The sequence below is a fragment of the Onychomys torridus genome, chromosome 8, assembly GCF_903995425.1.
Source record: "Onychomys torridus chromosome 8, mOncTor1.1, whole genome shotgun sequence".
NCBI lineage: Eukaryota > Metazoa > Chordata > Mammalia > Rodentia > Cricetidae > Onychomys > Onychomys torridus.
Genome location: NC_050450.1, coordinates 63,700,042 through 63,720,643, shown reverse-complemented (window position 1 = coordinate 63,720,643; position 20,602 = coordinate 63,700,042). Strand labels below are relative to the sequence as shown.

General features: G+C 49.0%; 1 protein-coding gene and 1 long non-coding RNA gene across 2 annotated transcripts; both read right to left on the bottom strand.

Moving 5' to 3' along the window:
• Positions 1-12,020: 12,020 nt before the first annotated feature.
• On the bottom strand, positions 12,021-14,509 carry Tlcd2 (TLC domain containing 2). The gene is made up of 4 exons (XM_036198058.1): positions 14,192-14,509; positions 13,896-13,978; positions 13,608-13,690; positions 12,021-12,930 (listed from the first exon to the last, which is right to left on the bottom strand). Exons 1-4 carry the CDS (start codon positions 14,362-14,364, stop codon positions 12,481-12,483), a joined length of 789 nt encoding a protein of 262 aa, XP_036053951.1. The 5' UTR covers positions 14,365-14,509; the 3' UTR covers positions 12,021-12,480.
• Positions 14,510-16,481: 1,972 nt separating this feature from the next.
• Positions 16,482-20,494, bottom strand: LOC118589170. The gene is made up of 3 exons (XR_004945648.1): positions 20,363-20,494; positions 18,265-18,429; positions 16,482-17,060 (listed from the first exon to the last, which is right to left on the bottom strand). It is a non-coding gene; the product is annotated as an uncharacterized LOC118589170 (long non-coding RNA).
• Between the last annotated feature and the right edge of the window lie 108 nt (positions 20,495-20,602).

The following is a 20,602-nucleotide window of genomic DNA, read 5'->3' as shown; positions in this document are numbered from 1 at the left end:
GCAGACCTTTTAGACTGACAGAGGTATGTGGATGAGAAGGATTTGACCTAAGCAAATGAACAGAAACAAAGTAATTCCAGATAGCAGAAACTGCTACAATAGAACTCTTTTGTTTATATTACTCCCTGCAATGCTAAGAAGTGAAGCCAGGCCGGTGGTGGTGGAGGGGGGTGGTTTGGTCCTCAGCTCTGAAAAAAAAAAAAAAAAAAAAAAAGAATTGAACCCAGGCATGCCAGAGAGTGGCGAATGCCTTTCATCCCAGCACTCTGGAGGCGGAGGCAGGCAGATCTCTGAGTTCGAGGCCAGCTTAGTCTACAGAGCAAGTTCCAGGACAGCCTCCAAATAGGTAGGTAGACAGACAGACAAACAGACAGATAGATAGATAATGCAAAATAAAGAATTGAACTTGACACAAACTAGAGGGGCCCTCTACCACTAAGCTATGTCCCCAGGCTCCTGGAGTGAGCATGCCAAAACAGTAGTTCCCAACACTGGGGAAGCAGAGGCAGGAAAGTGGGAAGTTGAAGGCCAACCTGGGCTACATAGCAAGACCTTGTTAAAAAAGGAGACCAGAGGGGAGGGGTAAAAGGACAGGAGAGGAGGCAGAGCAGAGGAGGGTGAGGAGAAATGGGAATGAGAGGGATGGAGGAGAGGAAGGGAACAAATTTAGGAAGAGAAATTACTCTGTAGAAAGAGCCGGCAGAAGAGCCTGGCAATGGCTCCGGCATTATCATGGTCACCACAGTGAAGTCTTTGTAACGACAGTGACTTTGTTAGCCATCAGTCCATGCTCTGGTAAAGTTCCAACAGAGTCTGTAGTTTCTTGCTACTATAGTGTGACCACAGTTTTCTAGTTTGGTTGTCGCACTATGGTTATGTGGTGGTGTTCAGAAGCTGGAGAGATGGCTCTGTGGTTAACAGCACTTGTTGATTTTGCAGGGAACCTCGGTTTGGTACCCACCACCTACATGGCAGCTCATAACGACTTGTAACTCCAGCTCCAGGCAATCTAACACCCCCTCTGGCTCCCACAGACACCTGCATTGCATATGCTGCACAGACATACACTCAGATGCTCACGCATACACATAAAATAAAAACAGATACATCTTTTTAACAGTGTAAAACTTTTGTTTGTATTGATTGTTTGTTTGTTTGTTTTTGATACAGGGTTTCTCTATGTAGCCCTGGTTGTCCTGGAACTTGCTATATAGTCCAGGCTGACCTTGAACTCAGAGATCCACATGCCTCTGCCTTCCAAGTGCTGGGATTAAAGGCATTCGCCATCACTGCCCTGCAAAAATGTTAAAATTTTCAAACTAAGTGAATAGTATAGAGAAAGTCAACTTTTTTTTTTTTTTTTTTTTTTTTTTTTTGGTTTTTTGAGCTTTGGAGCCTGTCCTAGACTAGCTCTGTATGCCAGGCTGGCCTTGAACTCACAGAGATCCACCTGCCTCTGCCTCCTGAGTGCTGGGATTACAGGTGTGCACCACCACTGCCCGGCTTTATTATTAATTTTTAAGTTGAGAGCTGAAGAGATGGCTCATAGGTTAAGAGCACTGACTACTCTTCCAGAGGTCCTGAGTTCAATTCCCAGCAGCCACAGGGTGGCTCACAACCACCTATAATGAGATCTGGTGCTCTCTTTGGGCATACATGCAGGCAGAACACTATACATAATAAGTAAACAAATCAAGAGAAATCCTAAAAAAAAATTTTAAGTTGATACTTTAAAACTGTATTTTTATTGCTATGCCAAGAAATGTCTTCACACACACACACACACACACACACACACACACACACACACACACACACACACACACAAGAGGAATAAATGCTTTTAACCACTGAGCAATCTCCCCTGTGTACCAGCCTTGACAGAGTCTCATTAAGCTTTCCAAGGTGCCCTTTGATTAAGCTCTGGATCCCAGACAAGCCTTGAACTTGCTATTGTCCTCTGTCAGCCCACCCGGTAATTAGAATTTCAGGCCTGTGCCACCAGACCCAGTGCCTTTTCACTTTCTCGGTGGCATTTAATGACACAGCATTTCTAATTCATGTAAAGTCCAACTTGTTGGTCTCTTTTATCACTTATGGTTTTGGTGTCACAATGGTTTTGGAACTCACCACCTAACTCAGGTCACAAAGGTCTCAGCCTCCAATTTCTTTTTCCATGTTGGTGGTGCTAGAGAGGGAACCTCAAGGCTTGCCCAGGCCAGCAAGTGTTTTTCCATTGGGTTACACCCCCACCCTACTCCGGATCTCTTCTAAGATTTTTTTCTTAGTTTTGGCTCTTGTTTATAGGGCTAAGATTCACATCAAGTTAATTTCTGGGGATAGTATGATGCAGGGATCTAAATGTCTTCTTTTCACGAGAATGCTGGCTAGTTTTTATGTCAACATAACACAAGCTAGAGTTGTTTTGGAAGAGTGAACCTCTATTGAGAAAATGCTCCCACCAGATAGGCCTGTGAGCAAAGCTGTGGTGCATTTTGTTGATTGATGACTGATGTGGAGAGAGCCTGGCTTACTGTGGGCAGTGCCACCCCTGGGGTGGTAGTCCTGGGTACTATAAGAAAGCAGCCTGAGCAAGCCAGTGAGCAGCGCCATGGCCTGTCTATCAGCCCCTGACTCCAGGTCCCTGTCTTGTTTGAGTTTCTGCCCTGACTTCTCTCAGTACTGCTCTGTGCTATGGAAGTGGAAGCTGAAATCAACACTTTCCTCCCCAGGTTGCCTTTGGTCATGGTTTTTTATCACAGCAGTAGAAACCCTAACTAAGAGAGCCAGCACAATTTATCGAAAAGGCCATTCTTTTGCTATTGAAATGCCCGGATACTTTTGTCTGAAGTCAATCAACTGACTATGTGTTTATTTTTACTTCAGTGTTAGTCACTGATGTACATGCTTGCCTTTATATTCTCTGTGGTTGTTGAGCATGCATGTAACACTTACTTTCAGTATAAAAGTTACTAATCTAATTTTTAGTTTTATTTATTATTAATGTATGTATGGGAAGGACATCTTTTCCATGGCACACATGGGAGGTCAGAGGACAACTTCATAGAGCTTGGTTCTCTCCTTCCACCGTTACATGGGTTCCAGACAGTGAACTCAGGTCCTCAGGTTTACGAGGCAAACTTCTTTACCTGCTGAGCCATCTAGCAGGTCCTTGTCTATTTGGTTATTTGAATCTGAGAATTGAACTTGAAGGCCAGCAGTGGTGGCACACACCTTTAATCCCAGCACTCAGGAGGCAGAGGCAGGTGGATCTGAGTTTAAGACCACCCTGGTCTACAAAGCAAGTTCCAAAACAGCTAAGGCTACACAAAGAAACCCTGTCTTGAAAACAAAACAAAAACAACAATAAAAAAGGAGAATTGAACTTCCAAGTATTTGAATGCAAATGTTCTATCACTGAGCCATAGTCCCAGCCCACAAAAAGTTAATAAAGAAATAGAGCCATGGCTGGAGAGGCGGCTAAATGGTTAAGAACACGTAATCCTTTTACAGAGGCTCAAGTTCAGTTTCCAGCACCCACAGGGCAGTTCACAACCCCCGTAACTCCAGGGGCTCAGGGACCCTCTTCTGGCCACCTTAGGTTTCTTTTTATACATAGCATACATTTGCACAAACATATGCAACCAAATAAAAATAAAAGAAAGAAAGAAAGAAAGAAAGAAAGAAAGAAAGAAAGAAATAGGACACTAGGTCTGGGACTGTAGCTCATTGGCAGGGTGTTTGCTTTCTATACATAGGATCCTGGGTTCAATACACACACACACACACACACACACACACACACACACACACACACACACACACACGGAAAGAAAGAAAGAAAGAAAGAAAGAAAGAAAGAAAGAAAGGAAGGAAGGAAGGGAAAAAAAAGAAAGAAAACTAGAACCAGGTGCAGTGGTGCACTATAGAATGGATGTTTCTTTTCAGTTAGACTTCACCATTCTGGTCATGAAGCAGACCAGCTGTGATCACTCACATGAAATCCTATTGAAAAATCACAAGGCTCACTCACCCACCCTCAAGGTTGTACAGGAGGTAAACATTTGCTGGGCAAACTGCTGGAGCTCTTTGGCGATGCATTTTTTTTTCCCCTGAGTCATCCCCATTGGAGATGGAGTTCCTAGAAACATAGATGTCCAAGGTTACCCGTGCTTTTATAAGCAGCCCTGATAACATGAGGTCACCAAGCTGGCCTGGAGCAGAACCCTTTCTTTGGTTTGTCAATGTCCTCTTTATCTGGGTGGATAGACATAACAGAAAAAAGAGACCATTGGGCTGCCAGGATGACTCCATGGATAAAGGAGCTTGCTACCAAGACTGATTGATCCCGAGTCCCACCCTTCTGACCTACACAGCAGGAGGAGGAAACCGACTCCCTCAAGTTATCCCCTGAATTCTACACATACGTGCTGGGGTGCTCACACACACCGGCTCTGACACTCAGGCTTCCCTCAACAAATAAAGAAATGTGTTTTTTTAAAAAATGTAAAGAGAAAGCAATAAAGTCTCATAAAGCTTATGAAGAAGATTTGTTAACAAGGACAGAATCTTCTGTTCATGTTTCCTCCTCACAAGGAGGCCGATTTCAGCCTGTCATGGCACATGTCTATGTTTTAGGCATGGAGAGTTCAAAGGTGCCCTGGGCTGCACAGTGAGACTATGCTTAAAGGTTCTTCACTGACTGAACTGATTATTTTAGTATGTATTTCCACATCACATTTATAGTATTTTCCCACCCAAGAAGCACGGCTCCTCTTGGGCCCTCACTGTCAGGAGTTAGTGACTCACCTTCCCCTATAGAAAGGGACAGGGCCCGACTCAAACACAAACAAACAAAAACAACAAACGATTGAGGGTGAGCCAGTTCTGCATCCGTTTACAATTATGCAAAAATGAACTTAGTTTGTTTGAGTCAAAGTCTCACTGTGTAGTTCTGGCTGCCCTGGCTTTGTAGACCATCTGGCCTTGACCTCACAGACACGCTGGACTGAAGGTGCATGACTTGACTTAAAAATTGACTTTTTAATTTTTATTTATTTATATTGTTGACATGGGCTCTTTTCTAACCCAGACTGGCTTCAAACTTGAGAGATGGGGATGACTTGCCCTTCTGCCCCTGCTGCCTGCATTTCTACCATGCCTGGTCTATGTAATTGTGCAGTTGTAGGGGTGGAGTCTAGAGCTTAGTATGTGCTAGACAAGACCTCTACTAATTAAGCTACAACCCCAGCCCAGTTATTAACAACATCAAAATTTCAATCATATTGGGAGAAGTTGGGAGTGGATGGGAGGGAGGATGTGGGAAGCTGGAAAGGAGCTGTCCTAGTACTCAGGGGACTGATGTGAGAGATTTATTTCAAGCTTGGTTCTAGCGTGGTTACAAAGTGAAACTCTGTCTCAAACAGAGAAAGGAAGAGGCAGGAACTAGTTCATACACTGGAGAGAGCTATCCAAAGAGGAAAGCAGATGGGCCCGAGTGTGAGAAAGACAAAGGGAGGCTCTTAGAACCTACAGGCCACTTGGCGACTTTCACTTTTACCTTAAGGAGAAAGCTACCCAGGATGCACTTTGTACGCGTGTATGAAACTCTCAAACAACAAATTCAGTAAGTGTTAAAAAGAAAAAAAGGGCCGGGCGATGGTGGTGCACGCCTTTAATCCCAGCACTGGGGAAGCAGAGGCAGGAGGATCTCTGTGAGTTCCAGGCCAGCCTGGTCTACAGACAAGATCCAGGACAGGTACCAAAACTACACAGAGAAACTCTGTTTCAAAAAACAAAACAAAACAAAAACAAAAAACAAAAAAAAAGAAAAAAGAAAAGAAAGAGAGAAAGAAAAGAAAAAAAGAAGGGAGGGATACATCTCAGTGGTGGCACATGTGCCAGGCTCTGGGTATCCTGCTCCTGACACACAGGCACTCTCAAACACACCACTGGACAGTCTAAAGCAGGGAAAGACGTGATAGATTGACTTTCTAACAATCACAGACTGTGTGGAGAATATCTCTAAGGCTGCCATTGTCACCAGGCTAGAACTGATGGTTATTCAGACGAGGATGGGACAGCAGAGATCGAAAAAGAGGGGGGGATGTGAGAGCCATTCCAAACTTGGTGATTAACTGCACATGTGTGTAGGGTCTACAGTGTGGGATCGCTAGAGGAGGCCTGTGCATAATGAGCTTAAGGTAGTTGCTATGCACAGCCTAGAAGATGCTGGAAAGGGTGCAGGCTTGGGTGGAAAGGTACTAAGTGAAGTTCTGATGGCCCGTTGAATGTCAGGATGCAACAAGCTTACCCTCCGTAGGTAGTTTGCTCCTTCCCAGGCTATTGGTCCTTTGGATCACCCATCTCTATATCCATCATTCTTCTAGTCTCTGAATGACTCCCACTCACCCAGTTTAACAAAATGCTGACTGTGGGCTCCTGAGGCCAGGGCTCTGGCTCATTTACTCGTTATTATCCCTTGCCCTGTTTGCTTGGGACCTAGTGGGTCCTTTATAAATATTTGTTAAAAGGGGAACACTTGGAATGACAAAGTAAGATGACGAGGCTTCCTTAGATCACAGTACTGGGTAGCTGTGCTTGACAGTTGGTAAATATTTTAAAAACCAAATCAAAGTGGATCAAAGACCTTAATTTAAAACCCGAAACACTGAAACTTCCAGAAGAAAACATAAGGGATACCCTTCAAGATATTGGTGTATGCAAGGACTTTTTGAATAAAACATCCACAGCACAGGGACTAACCATCATCAACAGACGTGACTACATAAAAATAAAAAGACACTGCTCAGCAAAGGAAACAATCATTTTCTCCCATTCTCTGTGTATCCCCAGCTGTCCTGGAACTCACTCTGTAGCCCAGGTTGGCCTAGAACTCACAGAGATCTGTCTGTCTCTGCCTCCTGAGTGCTAGGATTAAATGTGTGCACCACCACCACCTGGCATGAATTTTTTTTTCTTTTTCTTTCTTTCTTTTTTTTTTTCCAAGACAGGGTTTCTCTGTGCAGTTTTGGTGCCTTTCCTGGAACTCGCTTTGGAGACCAGGCTGGCCTGGAACTCACAGAGATCCACCTGGCTCTGCCTCCTGAGTGCTGGGATTACAGGCGTGGCCACCATCACCCTGCCCCCCCCCCTTTTTTTTTTTTTTTTAATTTTTAGAGACAGGATTTTTCTGTGTAGTTTTGGTGCTTGTGCAGGATCTTGCTCTGTAGACCAGGCTGGCCTTGGATTTACAGGGACCCGCCTGGCTCTGCCTCCCTAGTAGCTGGGATTAAAGGCATGTGCCACCACGGCTTGGCCCTGGCATGAATTTTTAAGATTCATTATAGAGTAAAGAAATACTACTGCAGCTGCCTTAAGCTGCGCAAATTTCTCTCTCCCAACTCCCTAGGGTCCCAGGCATCATTTGGATTACTGTGGGGGAGGGGCACCTTTGGATTGGGCAAAGATTTAGATTTAGGAGGAAAGAAGGGCAGGAGGTTGGTGCAAAGTACACTCAGACAAGTGTCTAAAGGGAACAGGCGAGTCTGAGGCACTCCAGCTCCAAGGTTATCTGGCCTCCGCTTTCACTGCCTAAACTTTGGGTCTGCATGTCTCTAAGCCACCAGGACTGGCACCTTTGGCTGGTGAAGGTCAAGGAGATGAAGACGTTCTCTCAAGGGCATGAGCAGGTGAGCCTGGGTGAGAGGGCAAAGATTAACTGAGAAATCTGAGGCTGGGGACAGCTCAACAGGTAAGAGCACACACTGCTCTTGTAGACGAACTGAATTTCATCGCCAGCCCCCTTACGGACTGATTACAGTCGTTCATTACTTCATTTTCAGAGGATGCAACCAACCCTCTTGTCTGGCCTCTGTGGGCACCAGGCATGCACATGAAGCACATACATATAAGCAGGCTAATATTCATACACATAAAATAAAACTAAATAAACCACGAGCCAAGCATGGTGGTACACGCCTCTAATCCTAGCTCTTGAGAAGCAGAGGCAAATGGATCTCTGAGATTTGAGGCCATTCAGGTCTATAGTGTGCATTCCAGGACAGCCAGGGCTACATCCTATATATCTACACTTATTCCCTGGAATGTCAGATGTTATCCCAAGGTTTGTGTTTTTGGTGGTGGTAAGCAGGGAACCCTTTCCAGGGACCCTCACGTTATCCTCTAAACACACAGGGCTTATACTCTTATCTCTGTAGAAAGAAAGACTCCCTGAGACTGGGAGTCGAGTCTGTGTCTGGATCCTGCAGACGGTATGTGGTGATCTACCAGATCAGAGGCAGGGCCTGCTCAACAATGCCAATGTCAGTGGCTGTTATGTCTGCAGAGGAAAGCTGGGCAGAGACTGCAGTCTTGAAAAGTGCAGAAATCAATAGTTGCTGACTGGTCTGGCTGACGTCCAAACCGAAACATCCTGATGTGGAGATGCCATTTGGGAGGTAATTTGTCTGAACGGATTGGTCTCTGTCTCTCCCAGTCTTCCATCCGGAGCTTTTCCACTCTCAACTCTACTCCTCCTCACTTAAGTAAATCTGAGAGGTTTTCCCTTGAGTTCCGTTTTTTCCAGAGTCTTTGCTGCCCATTCTCCTCCTACCCCCTCTCTTTCTCCCTCCCCCCCCTCCATTCTCTTCTCTGTTTTTCTGTAGCCCAGGCTGGTCTTGAACGTATCACATACCTGAGGCTAGCCTTGAACTCCTCATCTTTCCTGCTCAGCTTCCTAAGGGCTAGGATTACAAGTGTGTCCTCAGGCCTAGTCAGATTTGTTCTTTTAAAAATAATTTTTAATATTAAAAATGTCCTTACATTTCTTGGTGTATTTCTTTATTATTTCTTGGTAGTGTGTATGTGTAGGTACATGTGTGTGACGCGCCTGAGGAAGGCTGTTCTCACTCTCCACCGGGTGGTCAGTTTTGGTAGAAAGCACCTTTATTCTGAGCCACCATCACAGGACCTGGGTTTGCTTTTTTTTTTTAAATTCTCACATTTGTTTTTGTGTTGTGTTTTGTTTTCCCCTTTGGGGAAGGAAGACTCGTGCCACAGCGCACATGTGGAAGTCTGAGGAGAACTTGTGAGAGTCTGTTCTATCCTTCCATCATGTGGGCCCTGAGGATCAAAGTCAGGTTATTAGGCCAAGTGTGGTGGCGCAGGCCTTTAATCATAGCGCCTGGGAGGCAGAGGCAGGTGGATCTATGGAGTTCCAGGCTAGCCAGAGCTAAAAAAAACAAAAAACAAAATAAAACAAACAAACAAACCAACAAAAAAACCTCAGGTTATCAGTCCTGATAGCAATTATCTTTATTGACTGAGACATCTCTCTGGCTCCTAGGTTTGTTTTCTGGGCATAGAGGATCTAATAACACCTCAGTTATTTGTAGGTCACCAAGAGAATGTGCTAGCCTGGCCTGGTATGTAGTATACTTCCATACTCTAGGCGGTCGAAGCAGGAAGATCAGGAAAAATTCAAAGCCAGCCTCCACTACATCCAATCCAACTTCACACACACACACACACACACACACACACACACACACACACACACACCAATAACAACAGCAACACCCACAAAACAAACAGAAAGAGAGAGGGGGAATGGGGGAAGAAGCGGAGGGGAAGGACAGGCAGAGAAATCAGTAACAGGAAACCCTCCCAAGTCAAAGCCTCCACAACCCACACTATATTGCAAACCAGGATACCACTGGAGCCAAGAGAAATGACTCAAAGCAATCACATTCACAATAGACTAGTGAAATCATTTGCATTGCAATTTATTCCTGTTTTAATAAGGATAGTGTTCTGAGACCTAAAATGCCAATGTTCTCTGCTGGAAGACAGAGTCTATCAGCAATTACTGGGCAAGAGTGGAGTCAGTCTTGAGGACTACTTCACCTGGCCATGGTATTACCCTGGTGACCAGACCCATATCAAACAAAGCACCTGCCAAACCCTACATTTAAAAAAAAGGAAAATTCTTTGTGCTGGGCATTGAACCCAGGACCTCAAGAATGCTCAGTCATGCTGCAGCTGCCATGTCCAATTTTTTCTGCTTTGGTTTGTTTGTTGAGATGGGGTTTCATGTAGCCCAGGCTGGACTCCTGATCCTCCTGCTTGTCATTCCCAAGTGCTAGCAGTATCAGCATGTGCCAGGCACCTTGCCAGGCTCCAGTCATTTTTCTCTGCTTTGCTCCGTTTTTTCTGACTGTAATGGAGATCCCATGCAACGTTCTGTCTTTGCTTCTCATTCTCTTTTCCCCCTCTCTCCCCATCCCTTTGTTCCCCCCTTTCCTCATGCCTTCTGGATGTTGCCTCGTTGCTTCACATGCTGTCCCCCCCCCCCCCCCCCCGCCCCGTGAATCTCCTCTGCCCTGCTTATCCTTCTGTCTCACAGCACCTCTGAAGACTCGACCCCCACTTCCCCCCAGTCTCTGCCTCCCTGTTGCTGTTAGCCTGTCTGCCTCTCACTGCAGCTGCCCATCTCCAGCTCAAAGGCACTTCCTGTTCCTATACAGCAAACCCTCTCCCGCCTCTGCCCCTGCTTCTCTGATTGCCCCTCCGTCTCTATCTCTCTCTCGCGCTCTGTTAATCTCTCCATTGGCCCCTCCCACCCTCCCACCTCCCCACCCCCCCCCCCTATCTCTCCTGAGTCTGCTCTCAATGTTTTGATGTCTAGACTAGCTGGGCCTTCCTCTCTTGGGGTCCCTTCCTGTCCCATTTTATTCCTGTTTTTCCTGCTTTCTTGGTTTGTGACCATTCCATCGACATTATGATCTGGCTCCTCTCCAGCTTCTGTATCAACCTTTTTCAATATGTCTGCTGAAGCTTTGCCCTCAAGCTCTCTCTGCCTGCCTTTGCTATGGGGTTTAATCATTCTCTCTTCTACCCAGACCGCTATCTGTGCACATCGGTCTCCCTCATCCTCTTTGTCTCTCTCTTCCTCCACTTCTTACCGTCTTCTTCTTCTTCTTCTTCTTCTTCTTCTTCTTCTTCTTCTTCTTCTTTTAATTTTTTTTTTATGGTTTTGGCTTTTCATTTTTTTGAGACAGGATTTCTCTGCATAGCCCTGGCTGTCCTGGAGCTCACTCTGCAGACCAGGCTGCCCTCGAACTCACAGAGCTTTGCCTGCCTCTGCCTCCCACCTGTTAGGATTAAAGGTGTGCACCACCACCACCCGGCATTAGCAGCGCTTTTTAAAAGCCTCTCCCTCCTGCCTCCTTTCTGAGGGTGACTAGGGGTTATCACTTTCTGCCCCACTGTTCAATACAACAGTAACCCCAATCTGTTCCACAGTTCCTGTAACCTGGACCTCCAGGCTAGAAAGGGAGGAGACCTGCAATGGGAGACTAGCTGTGGAAACTGGGAGGAGAGAGTCTTCAAAAGACTCCAGAAAAGGGTCAGTCAGCCATGCTGCTCCTCTGGAGGGAGATGACGGGCTCTTCTTCCCTGCTGGGCCTCTGCCTCAGTGCTCAACACAACCCAGAGCCTTAAAAAGCTTGGCATTGGGTGATCACACTGGGTGCTTCAGTCCAGATGGCTCAGGCTCTTCTGTGGCTCCTGGCTCCGTGCTGCCTTAGGAGAGACATGATGTTCATCTAAGAAGTGACATTTCTTTAAAAAGTCAGGGTTGGGGATTTAGCTCAGTGGTAGAGCACTTGCCTAGCAAGCTCAAGGCCCTGGGTTCGGTCCTCAGCTCTGGGAGAGGGGGAGGGGGAGTTTCCCACAACCCAGAAAAATAAAAAAGGTCAGAAGATACATAAGTATTAGAAAGACTGTGAGCTGGGGTGGAGGGATGGGGGGTGGGGAGGTGGCACACGCCTTTAATCCCAGCACTTGGGAGGCAGAGGCAGGCGGATCTTTGTGAGTTCAAGGCCAGCCTGGCCTACAGAGCAAGATGCAAGATCCAGGAAAGGCACAAAGCTACACAGAGAAACCGTCTCAAAGAAACAAAAAACAAAAAACAAAACAAAAAGAAAAAAGAAAAAAAGAAAGAAAAAGAAAGTCTGTGTGCAGTAGAGTAGGGTTAAGTACAGTCCTAGTACTTGCAGCCTGACCCAGAGGATGGGAGGTATCAGCAACAATTGCACTGGCCTGGCTTCTGTCTGTCCCTGGCAACTGTCATGCCCATCCCTCTTGGCAACAGATAATGTTTCTTGTGCTCTCATCTCACTGCCAGAATTTGATCATAAATGAGGCCTCTCTGATTCTAGAAGGACCTCCTGTCCATTGTCTGTCCTTACGCAGGAGCAAAAGAATTCACTGAGCGGTAATCTAGGTTCCTATGAAGCTACTAACATTCACATTTCTTCTTGGGTCTTGGGAAGGGGAGAGAAGTGAGTTACCTGGAAAAGGTCCTGAGATGCTGATAATACAGTCTAGCCCTTGCTACACAGTAGACTATGCAGTGAAGGCTACCATCTCCTCTTCCCCAGTCCCCCAGGGCTGACAGAAGAGGAAGCCTCCACTTCTCTAGGCTTTCGGAATGAGCGTGGAATTGTTCCTGGTGACAGGTTCATCACCATGCGTCTTGGTCTGCCGGGTCTCCTTGTGTACAAGGATAAATGAGTTGGGCCGAGACTGCAAGACATCCCTGATCAGAATTCGGATACCCAATGAGATGCTCATGGTACCCACAGTGACCAGCCCAGTTATACAAAGGACAACCATCGCAGGAGGCACCTGGTAGTGCTGCTGAAACAACCAGAGAGTCATCCATCCTAGAGGCAGAAGGCGGAAGAGGGCCAGAGTGGTCAGGGTGGCCCAACTGGTTACTCTGAAGGCCAACGATGAGGTCTTATGGGAAAGCAGCAGTAGCTTCCGTAGATGCAAACAGATGGAGTTCAGCTCCAGAAGTAGAGATACCACAGCGAAGCCCACGTAGTGGCCAGACAGAACGGCAGTGCTGAGGCAGCTCACTACCTGGGGGTAAGGTTCAAAGTCAGACCTTTGCATGACCTGTACCCGTCAAGTCCCACCATCCTAATCTCTTTTTTTTTTTTTTGGTTTTTCGAGACAGGGTTTCTCTCTGTAGCTTTGGTGCCTGTCCTGGATCTCACTCTGTAGCCCAGGCTGGACTCGAACTCACAAAGATCCACCTGGCTCTTCCTCCTGAGAGCTGGGATTACAGGCGTGCGCCACCACCGCCCAGCTTCATCCTAATCTTTATACTGGGGATGCACAGGCATTTTGTAGGACTCCCCCTAAACCTGACCTTTCTGCTGACCCTTATCTAAGATGCATGCACAGCCTTCACCCAAAGCCTGTCTCTCCCTAAAGCTACACTATTTGCATAATGGACTCCAGCTTTCCGTTGCTGACCTTTTCTGCCTCATTCCCACATCCTATACCGGGACTCCCCCCTCTCAGCAAAACTCTGTATCTGTGTTTTCATGACCAGCTGGATGTTTGTGGGTGATCCAAACTCCTTGGGTAATGCCCAGACTCCAAACTGTGGCTAGCAGTCAAAACCTCCCTCCAGTTCAGTCCAAGACGGGGAAGATAGGTTTTCAGGGGACTTGGTGGGAAAGTCAGAGGACAGAAGGCTGAAGAGGGGTTGGGAGTGCTTCCTTCTGTCTGGCGTCTCCCTTCAGTCTCACCACCACATGGTGACAGAGAAGGTCCCAGGCCTGCGCCAAGGTCTGATTCCACAGCATGTCAACTCCATCCGCCAGGAAATAACCTGTGGGCATGGGGGAGGATTATCAGGCTCCTCACTCAGAGCTGGTGCACAGCCTAGAGAGGTGTCTCAAGTCCCACTTTTCCCAGGTCCTTAATCCCTCACAGCAAACCTCGAGCAACATCTGCTCCATTCCAAAGCGGGGGAGGGCCCTAGAATTCCCGTTTCAACACTGCCTTCCGTGGCCCAGCCTTTTCTGTACACTCACCCACTGACACCGCCACCAGGACCACTGCCCACGATGGGTGGCCATGAATCGGGTCGGTGACCATCTGAGGATAAAGCCACAGCCTGGGGAAGATGGGGAGCTAAGGTCAATTTCTCCAAGACCTAGATCCAGTCTTCCCCTGGGTACTCTCACCCGCCTGCAATCCATGCCAGCTCCAGACTTTGAAGACCTCGAATCTATTCTAAAAGGTACCCACCCAGTGTTCCGACCTCAGTCTTCCACGCCCTCCTCTCCACCCCCACCCTCCAGTGCTTCTCAATCTCTAAGTTCCGCACCCGACCAGCGCCCCTGATCCAGAGAGTAGGCTATGCATCAGCGAAACGAAAATGTTCCGCCACATCCATCTGTCCTGAGTAGATTCCGGGGTGGGCAGCAGCTGCAGTCCCCAGTGCAGCCCCCGAAATGACGCGAAGGAGGCACCAGCCACAAAGAGTCCCCAGGATGCCATGGTCTGGCAGGTCAGGTAGGCTTCAGTTTGTGTCTTCGATCCCGTGCCTGGTGGACCGGACCTCAAAGTATGTGCCCCGGCGGAGTCGGGATCTGGCTTTTCCACGGAGCTGTGCCAGGGGCTTCCTCGCCTGCCTTGCCTTTCCAACATGTTGTAACTTTCCCCTGCTTGTCCACGCCCCTATCCCTCGGCAGGGCATTGATTGGCTCAGCTGTGGGGCCACCGCCCGTGGAGCCATAGAAATGATGGCGTCCCGCCCCTGCCTGGGGGTAGCTGGCTGGGGGCTCCCGGGCATCAAGTCCGGCAACCGAGCTCAGACCCCTTCCTGCACAACACTAGAAGTCTTTTCCAACCCCTCAGTCTTCTCCAAACCCCTCAGAGTTCCAGAAAGCGGTCTAGTCTAGCCTTACCTGACAGGTCTGGGGCTCCGCCCACTAACTTTCACCTTCTGCTCTGGTTTCCTCATCTCTCACCTACTGGTCATCCTTACACACAGCCCCAAAGGTAGAAGGCTAGAGCAGCCAACCCCTGAGGGCCAACATCTTGCACCACCTCACCTTTACCTGAGAGCATGGCTAGTTAGGCAGAGAGTTGCCCTTGGCCCACCTGTCATTCTCTTACATAGTGCTTCCCAAACCAAAGAGCCCCCCCCCACTTGGAGCAGTCTTGGGGGATCCCTTCCCGAGTTTCTTTTCCCCCTACTGGGGATCTTTATTAGGCAGAGAAGGCAAATGGAAATCACTACTACCACATACCTGAAATGCATCCTCCTTCCCTCCCCAGCCCTCAAGAAAAAGGCCGACTCAAGAGATAAACATGGTGACCATAAGCCTGTTCAGATTCTAGACCTGTTTGGCTTTAAGGAACATGCTCTCCAACCCCAAATTCCCTGAAGAGTGACTGGTTTTGAGCATTTTCCTTCTTGCTTACCCTGAGCCACACCTCCTTAGCTGGCTGACAGCCAGAAGGAATGCTTCCTGTGTGCAGAGCAAGTGGGCGGATTCAGGCAACCAAAGGATGAAGTTCACAGGGCTGACTTAAATGTGGAGGAGCATCTGCTTACCTTGTCCAAGGTCCTGGGTATGATTCCCAGACACACACACACACACACACACACACACACACGTTCAAGAAGCAATAGGTGCCCCAAACAAACATTTTCACCAAGGCACTAGGTACAGCCCATCCTCCTACACCCAATTCTCTGAAGTTTAAAAAAATTACATCGAGGACTGGAGAGATGGTGGCCTTAGTGGCTAGGAGCATTTGTAGCTCTTCTAGAGGACCTGAGTTCATTCCCCACATCCATATCAGCTCACAACAGCTTATAACTCTAGCTCCAGAGAATGTGATGTTCTCTTCTGGCTCTGCAGGCACCCACATCAGGTGCATATATGCAGACCCCCCCCCCACACACACATACATGCATGCAGGCAAAACACTCATACGTAAAAAAGTAAAAATTTTTAAAAATCACATTTATCTTTTGCTATAATTTATTTAACATGCAAAAGCAATATACAATTAGTATAGGAAACTTAGAATGGCAAGAAAACAAGGGGGAGAGTCAATGCTCTGTCCACCATTCAAAAACAACCATCCCTAACACTCTGGGTCTACTTTCAGTCTTTTTTAGTCTGTGTATTACAAGGATGCACTCATGTTTTAAAACAAATTGTTTAAAGACAAAATTAAGGTCACAAAACTCACACTTTTTATAATCTCTTTAATATTCAAAGAGCATTTTTCTTTCCAGTCAATTTTTCTTCTGCAGGACTCTGGATGGCTGTGCAGTACTCCACCACTGGGATGAATATAATTCACTCAAGCAACCCCCACTGCAAATTTTCATGACAGCAGAAAAAGAATGGACTTCCAAACAGCAGTTGCTTTCTATTTTTCTCTATTGCAACCCTGAGATGAGCATTTTATAAACATTTCTAGAACACAAAATTACAAGGCCAAAAGACATTCCTTACAATGTTTGACGCCACTACCCACAATGTATGGGAGTTCCTTCGGCCTCCATTGACTTGTCATACCATGATGAGGGGGGAAAATGCTTTTCAATTGCTTTTTTTTTTTTTTTTTTGAGACAAGTGTCTCATGTAGTCCAGGCTGGCTCAGAACTCATTACTCATTGTGTAGCAGAGGATGACCTTGAATGTAGGATCCTCTTATCCTCTTACCACCACCTCCAGTGTGCTGGGATTATAGGCCTGTGCCACCACACCCAGTTCTAGGCAATGCAGAGATAGAACCAGGGCTCTGTGCATGTTGAACAAGCATTCTACCAACTCAGCTGTAGCCCCAGCCAAAAATGTGTTTTTCCATAGTGTTACACATTTGAGTCTCTCTTTGAATTTGTTCTGTATTCCCTTTCAGAGGTGGCTCATGCTCCTCCAGGGTGGTTATATAGAAACCGCAGGGTAGAGAAGAGATACTTCATCATGGGTCTTCATCTCCAAGGGAGCTAGGTCTGGAGAGGAGATGGCTGGAAGCTTGTCTTTCATGGAGGCTGGCTGTTCTCCAGGCTTCTGTGTACCCCTCCGACCAATGTCTGGGACAGGCCCTTGTGGCTCCAGGCCAGGTCCTTCACTGGTCTTCTGCCGGCCTCTGTGTTGCCCTTCCTCACCTCTGAGGCTCCATGTTGGATGAAGATAGCAGAGCCATGAACCCAGTGCTGGAGGGACACACTGTGGCCAGTGGCGTGAGGAGGGGAGAAGGCAGTGTCGAGGGACAGAGCAATCTTTGTTGCAGGGTCCGAGTAGACTCGACCTCCCCACCCGCCTCGGCTGCAGTCCCTTACACATCCTACCCTCATCTCAGGCTGCAGTGGGGCTGGCTTATGCGATCTATTCTCCCCTATGACTCAGTTTCTCATAAGTGAGAATAGGCTAGGAAGACTCCTCCTTCTCCTGCCCAAAGGAACAAACAGCTTCCTGTAGCCCCTGAACCCATCTTCTGGTAGGGAGACTGGGCCAAAGGTGAACCACAGTCAGGGCCCAAGCCCAAGAATGTCTCAGGAGCTAGAGGCAGCAGAAGGGGGGTTCCTATCATTACAACCCATCTCCCCGATGGCTGGAGGAGACAATTTCTTGCCTGCACAGCACTGAGCTGAGTCTCACTATCCTGGAAAGCAAAGGCAGAAATAAATGGTAATGGTTGTTGGGGCCCAAGCAGGAGCTGCAGTCTTACTTGGGGTGCAGGGGAGATCTTGGGTCACCCTGGTATGATAAGAAGTCAGCATAAGACTAGTCTCCCACTAGCACTGGTCTTAACCCTAACCTTTCCCTCCACCCCAGTTCCCCAGAGCTGGGTGTGTAGTCACGGGGTGGGGAAGGACAGCAGTTTATAAGAAGAGCAGTTTTGCTTCCACCCACAGGCAGAGAAGAGCCCAGGCTCCGAGTCAGCACAGGTGGACTTCTGATGCCCTCCTGCCTACTCATCTATGGGACTCCCCATTTCACAGATGGAGAAGTAGACATGTGTAAGGGTCCCCACAGAGGTAAGTACCCCTAAATCCAAAATCTGGACCAATCTAAACAATACAGAGAAAGGTAAAGGCACGGGTGACCACTTAGATCAAATTTTCGGTGTCGCCTCCCCGGGGGTACATTTACTTTGGGACCTCATGTGAAAGGAAATTTGGGGCAGGGAGTGAGAGATAAGAAAGGCAGGCCTACAAGGAAGTCTTGGCAAACAGGTAGGCAGACTTTCCTTCCCATTGCCACAGAGATCAGCTAACCTTGGGGAGGTGGGGCCACCTATTCCCCAATTCAGCCAGGGCCTTTAACCTGAATCTCTGGCTGGGCCAGTGTGGGTAAGGGCTCCCCGGGGCACCTTTCCTTAAAGCCATCACCCCAGCTGTCCAGCCCTTCCCAACCCCAGTTCTGTCACCTTCCAGAAGGCAGGCAAAGAAGCCGCTCCTCCTCTTCCTCCTCGAAGCCAGGGGCAGAGGGCAACAGTTCTTCAACTGGCAGCTTTAGCTGGGTCAGGACATAAAGCTTGCCACTGAAGAACTACTGCGGCTCAGCCAGGTGAGGGTGTGGGAGGCACAGGGTCCTAAACGGAAGGGAAGAAAAACAGGAAAGCTCAGAACAGGGCTGAGGGACAGCGACAGGGACCCACTAGCTCTAGCTGACTTTCAATGCCCAATGAAGGGTTCTTGAGTGAGAAGCAAGAGGCTTCTAAATGCACGCCTCTCGCCCCGCTTTATAGACCAGAAGGCACTAGCAACCCTTGGCAACCGGCTGAGGACTCCAGCATCTTCAGCATTCAAAGGGCAGGATCTAGAACCTAGGTCCCAAGTGAAAAAGTAGACTTCAGGTCCAGAGACGTGAGTTATGCGATTAGGCTCAACTGACTTATTCTTAATGAGTTCAGCTGGAAGGAGGGTTGGTGGAGGATCAGAATGGGGAGGAGGGCTAGAGTTTGGAAGGTCAGCAGGGGCTCTGAGGAGTATGCGGGAGAGGACGGCCGACCAAAGGCAGGAGGGGAGGGAGGTATGAGTAGGGTGGCTGGGCAGCTTCCTCAGGACTCTGAGATGCCAGGCATTCCGCTTGCACATTCCGGGTACATCTGGTATGAATTCCAGGCTGTCTGCCGGCCCCTCCACGTCTGAACTTTGTTCCAAGTTCCAAGCCCCGCCCCCACAGTTCCAACGCGTGAATCAGCAGGAAAAGCCGGGGCCCTGCAGCATGGCCCAGGGAGGGGGCTGGGGGCGTGGCAGGCTAGAGGGCTGTGAGCTGGAGAGGGTGGTTCTGCACAGTCAGTCCAAGGGCAGGCCACTGCCAGATTGAGGGGCCAAGGAGATTGTGCCTTGGGATTTCTATAGTCAGGGAGTGGAAAGATTATGGTGGGGTGGGCGATTTTCAAATTCCAAAAAAGCCTCTTGGGAAGCATAAACTTTGTGGTATCTTCCTTCTCCTAGGTGATCAGTTTCTGTCCACTCCTCTCTGCCCGAGATGGCTCTGTTCAGCTACAGGGTTCATTGGCTGCTGAGAGTTTGTGCCAAGCAGGTGCCCTTGGCTGCCGAGAGGGGTGGGCCCAGGGCACTGACCCTCTGACCAGCTGCTCCATCAACCCTCTGGCACCACGACAACTTCTAGCCAACTCTGACAGCCAGGATGACAGGCCAAATGAGTTGGAGGCTGAAACTAGGGCCAGAGGGAGGTGGGGACGTTAGCCTAGCCGGAGGCCGTGGGGAGGGGCCAAGAGTTGGCCAGGAGGTGGGGAGAGAGGGAGCCCAGCGATGACTAACCCAGGCGCCCCACCCAGCCAGCCGGCTTCCCAGGCGGTCATGGCCAAGCCGGGGCTAGGGGCCTCACCACCGGACATACTGGGGGGAGGTGCAAAGGTGACCTTCTCTCTGTCCAAGACGGCCAGTTAGGCTGGAGGGGGGGTGCGGGTAGAGTTTCCAGGCCCTCCTCCTGTCCGCCCCCCCAACCTCCGCCCAACCGCGGTGAAACCCTAACCTTTGGGTTGCATAAGGCCTCTACACCGCCGCCCCCTACTCCTTTCCCCTCCCCCCTTACATAACATCCCCGGGAGGGAACGAGAGGAGGGGCTGGCCCGCCCAGCGACCCCTTCCCTGCCAGGGACTTGAACTGGCCCTGACACAGTCAGCGCCGGTAGAAGCAGTGCACCTCCACACTACTCGCTCCCCTAGATTCTCCCCAGGCTAAATGGTCAGCTCCCGGATCCTCAAACCAGAGGGCGTCGGGGTTAGACGTCCCCAGCCCTCTGGTCTCTCATCTTTTCCCCCAATTACCTCTCCAGACTTACTGCCACGATTCCTGTCCGAGACCCTCTCTTTAAACATCCAGACACACTACTCGGGGCAGTCCAGGCCCCTCTCCCGGGAGCATCTCCGTCCCCGCCGCCCCCTCTCCCCTCCCCCAGAAGGGCAGGGTGTGGTCGCCAGGACCCTACTTTCCCCCATCACCCTGTTACCGCGATTCCCCCCGGAATGGCCGGGTCCCCAGATCACACCCACCTGATGCTGGGTGTGGGGGTTGCTGAGGACAGAGGAGCAAAATCACTGCGTCCTCCCCGCACGGCCGACCGCTCTGTCTCTTCCCATCGCCCAGCACACACCGGCTCCAGTCTCCGATCAGCTGGCGGCGTCGTGACGCACGATCTGCGAATGCATCGCCCAGGGCCAATCACCGCCCACTGCTGGGCAACGTGACCACACCCACTCGGGGGGGGCTCCAGCACCTCCGCTTACTCCCGC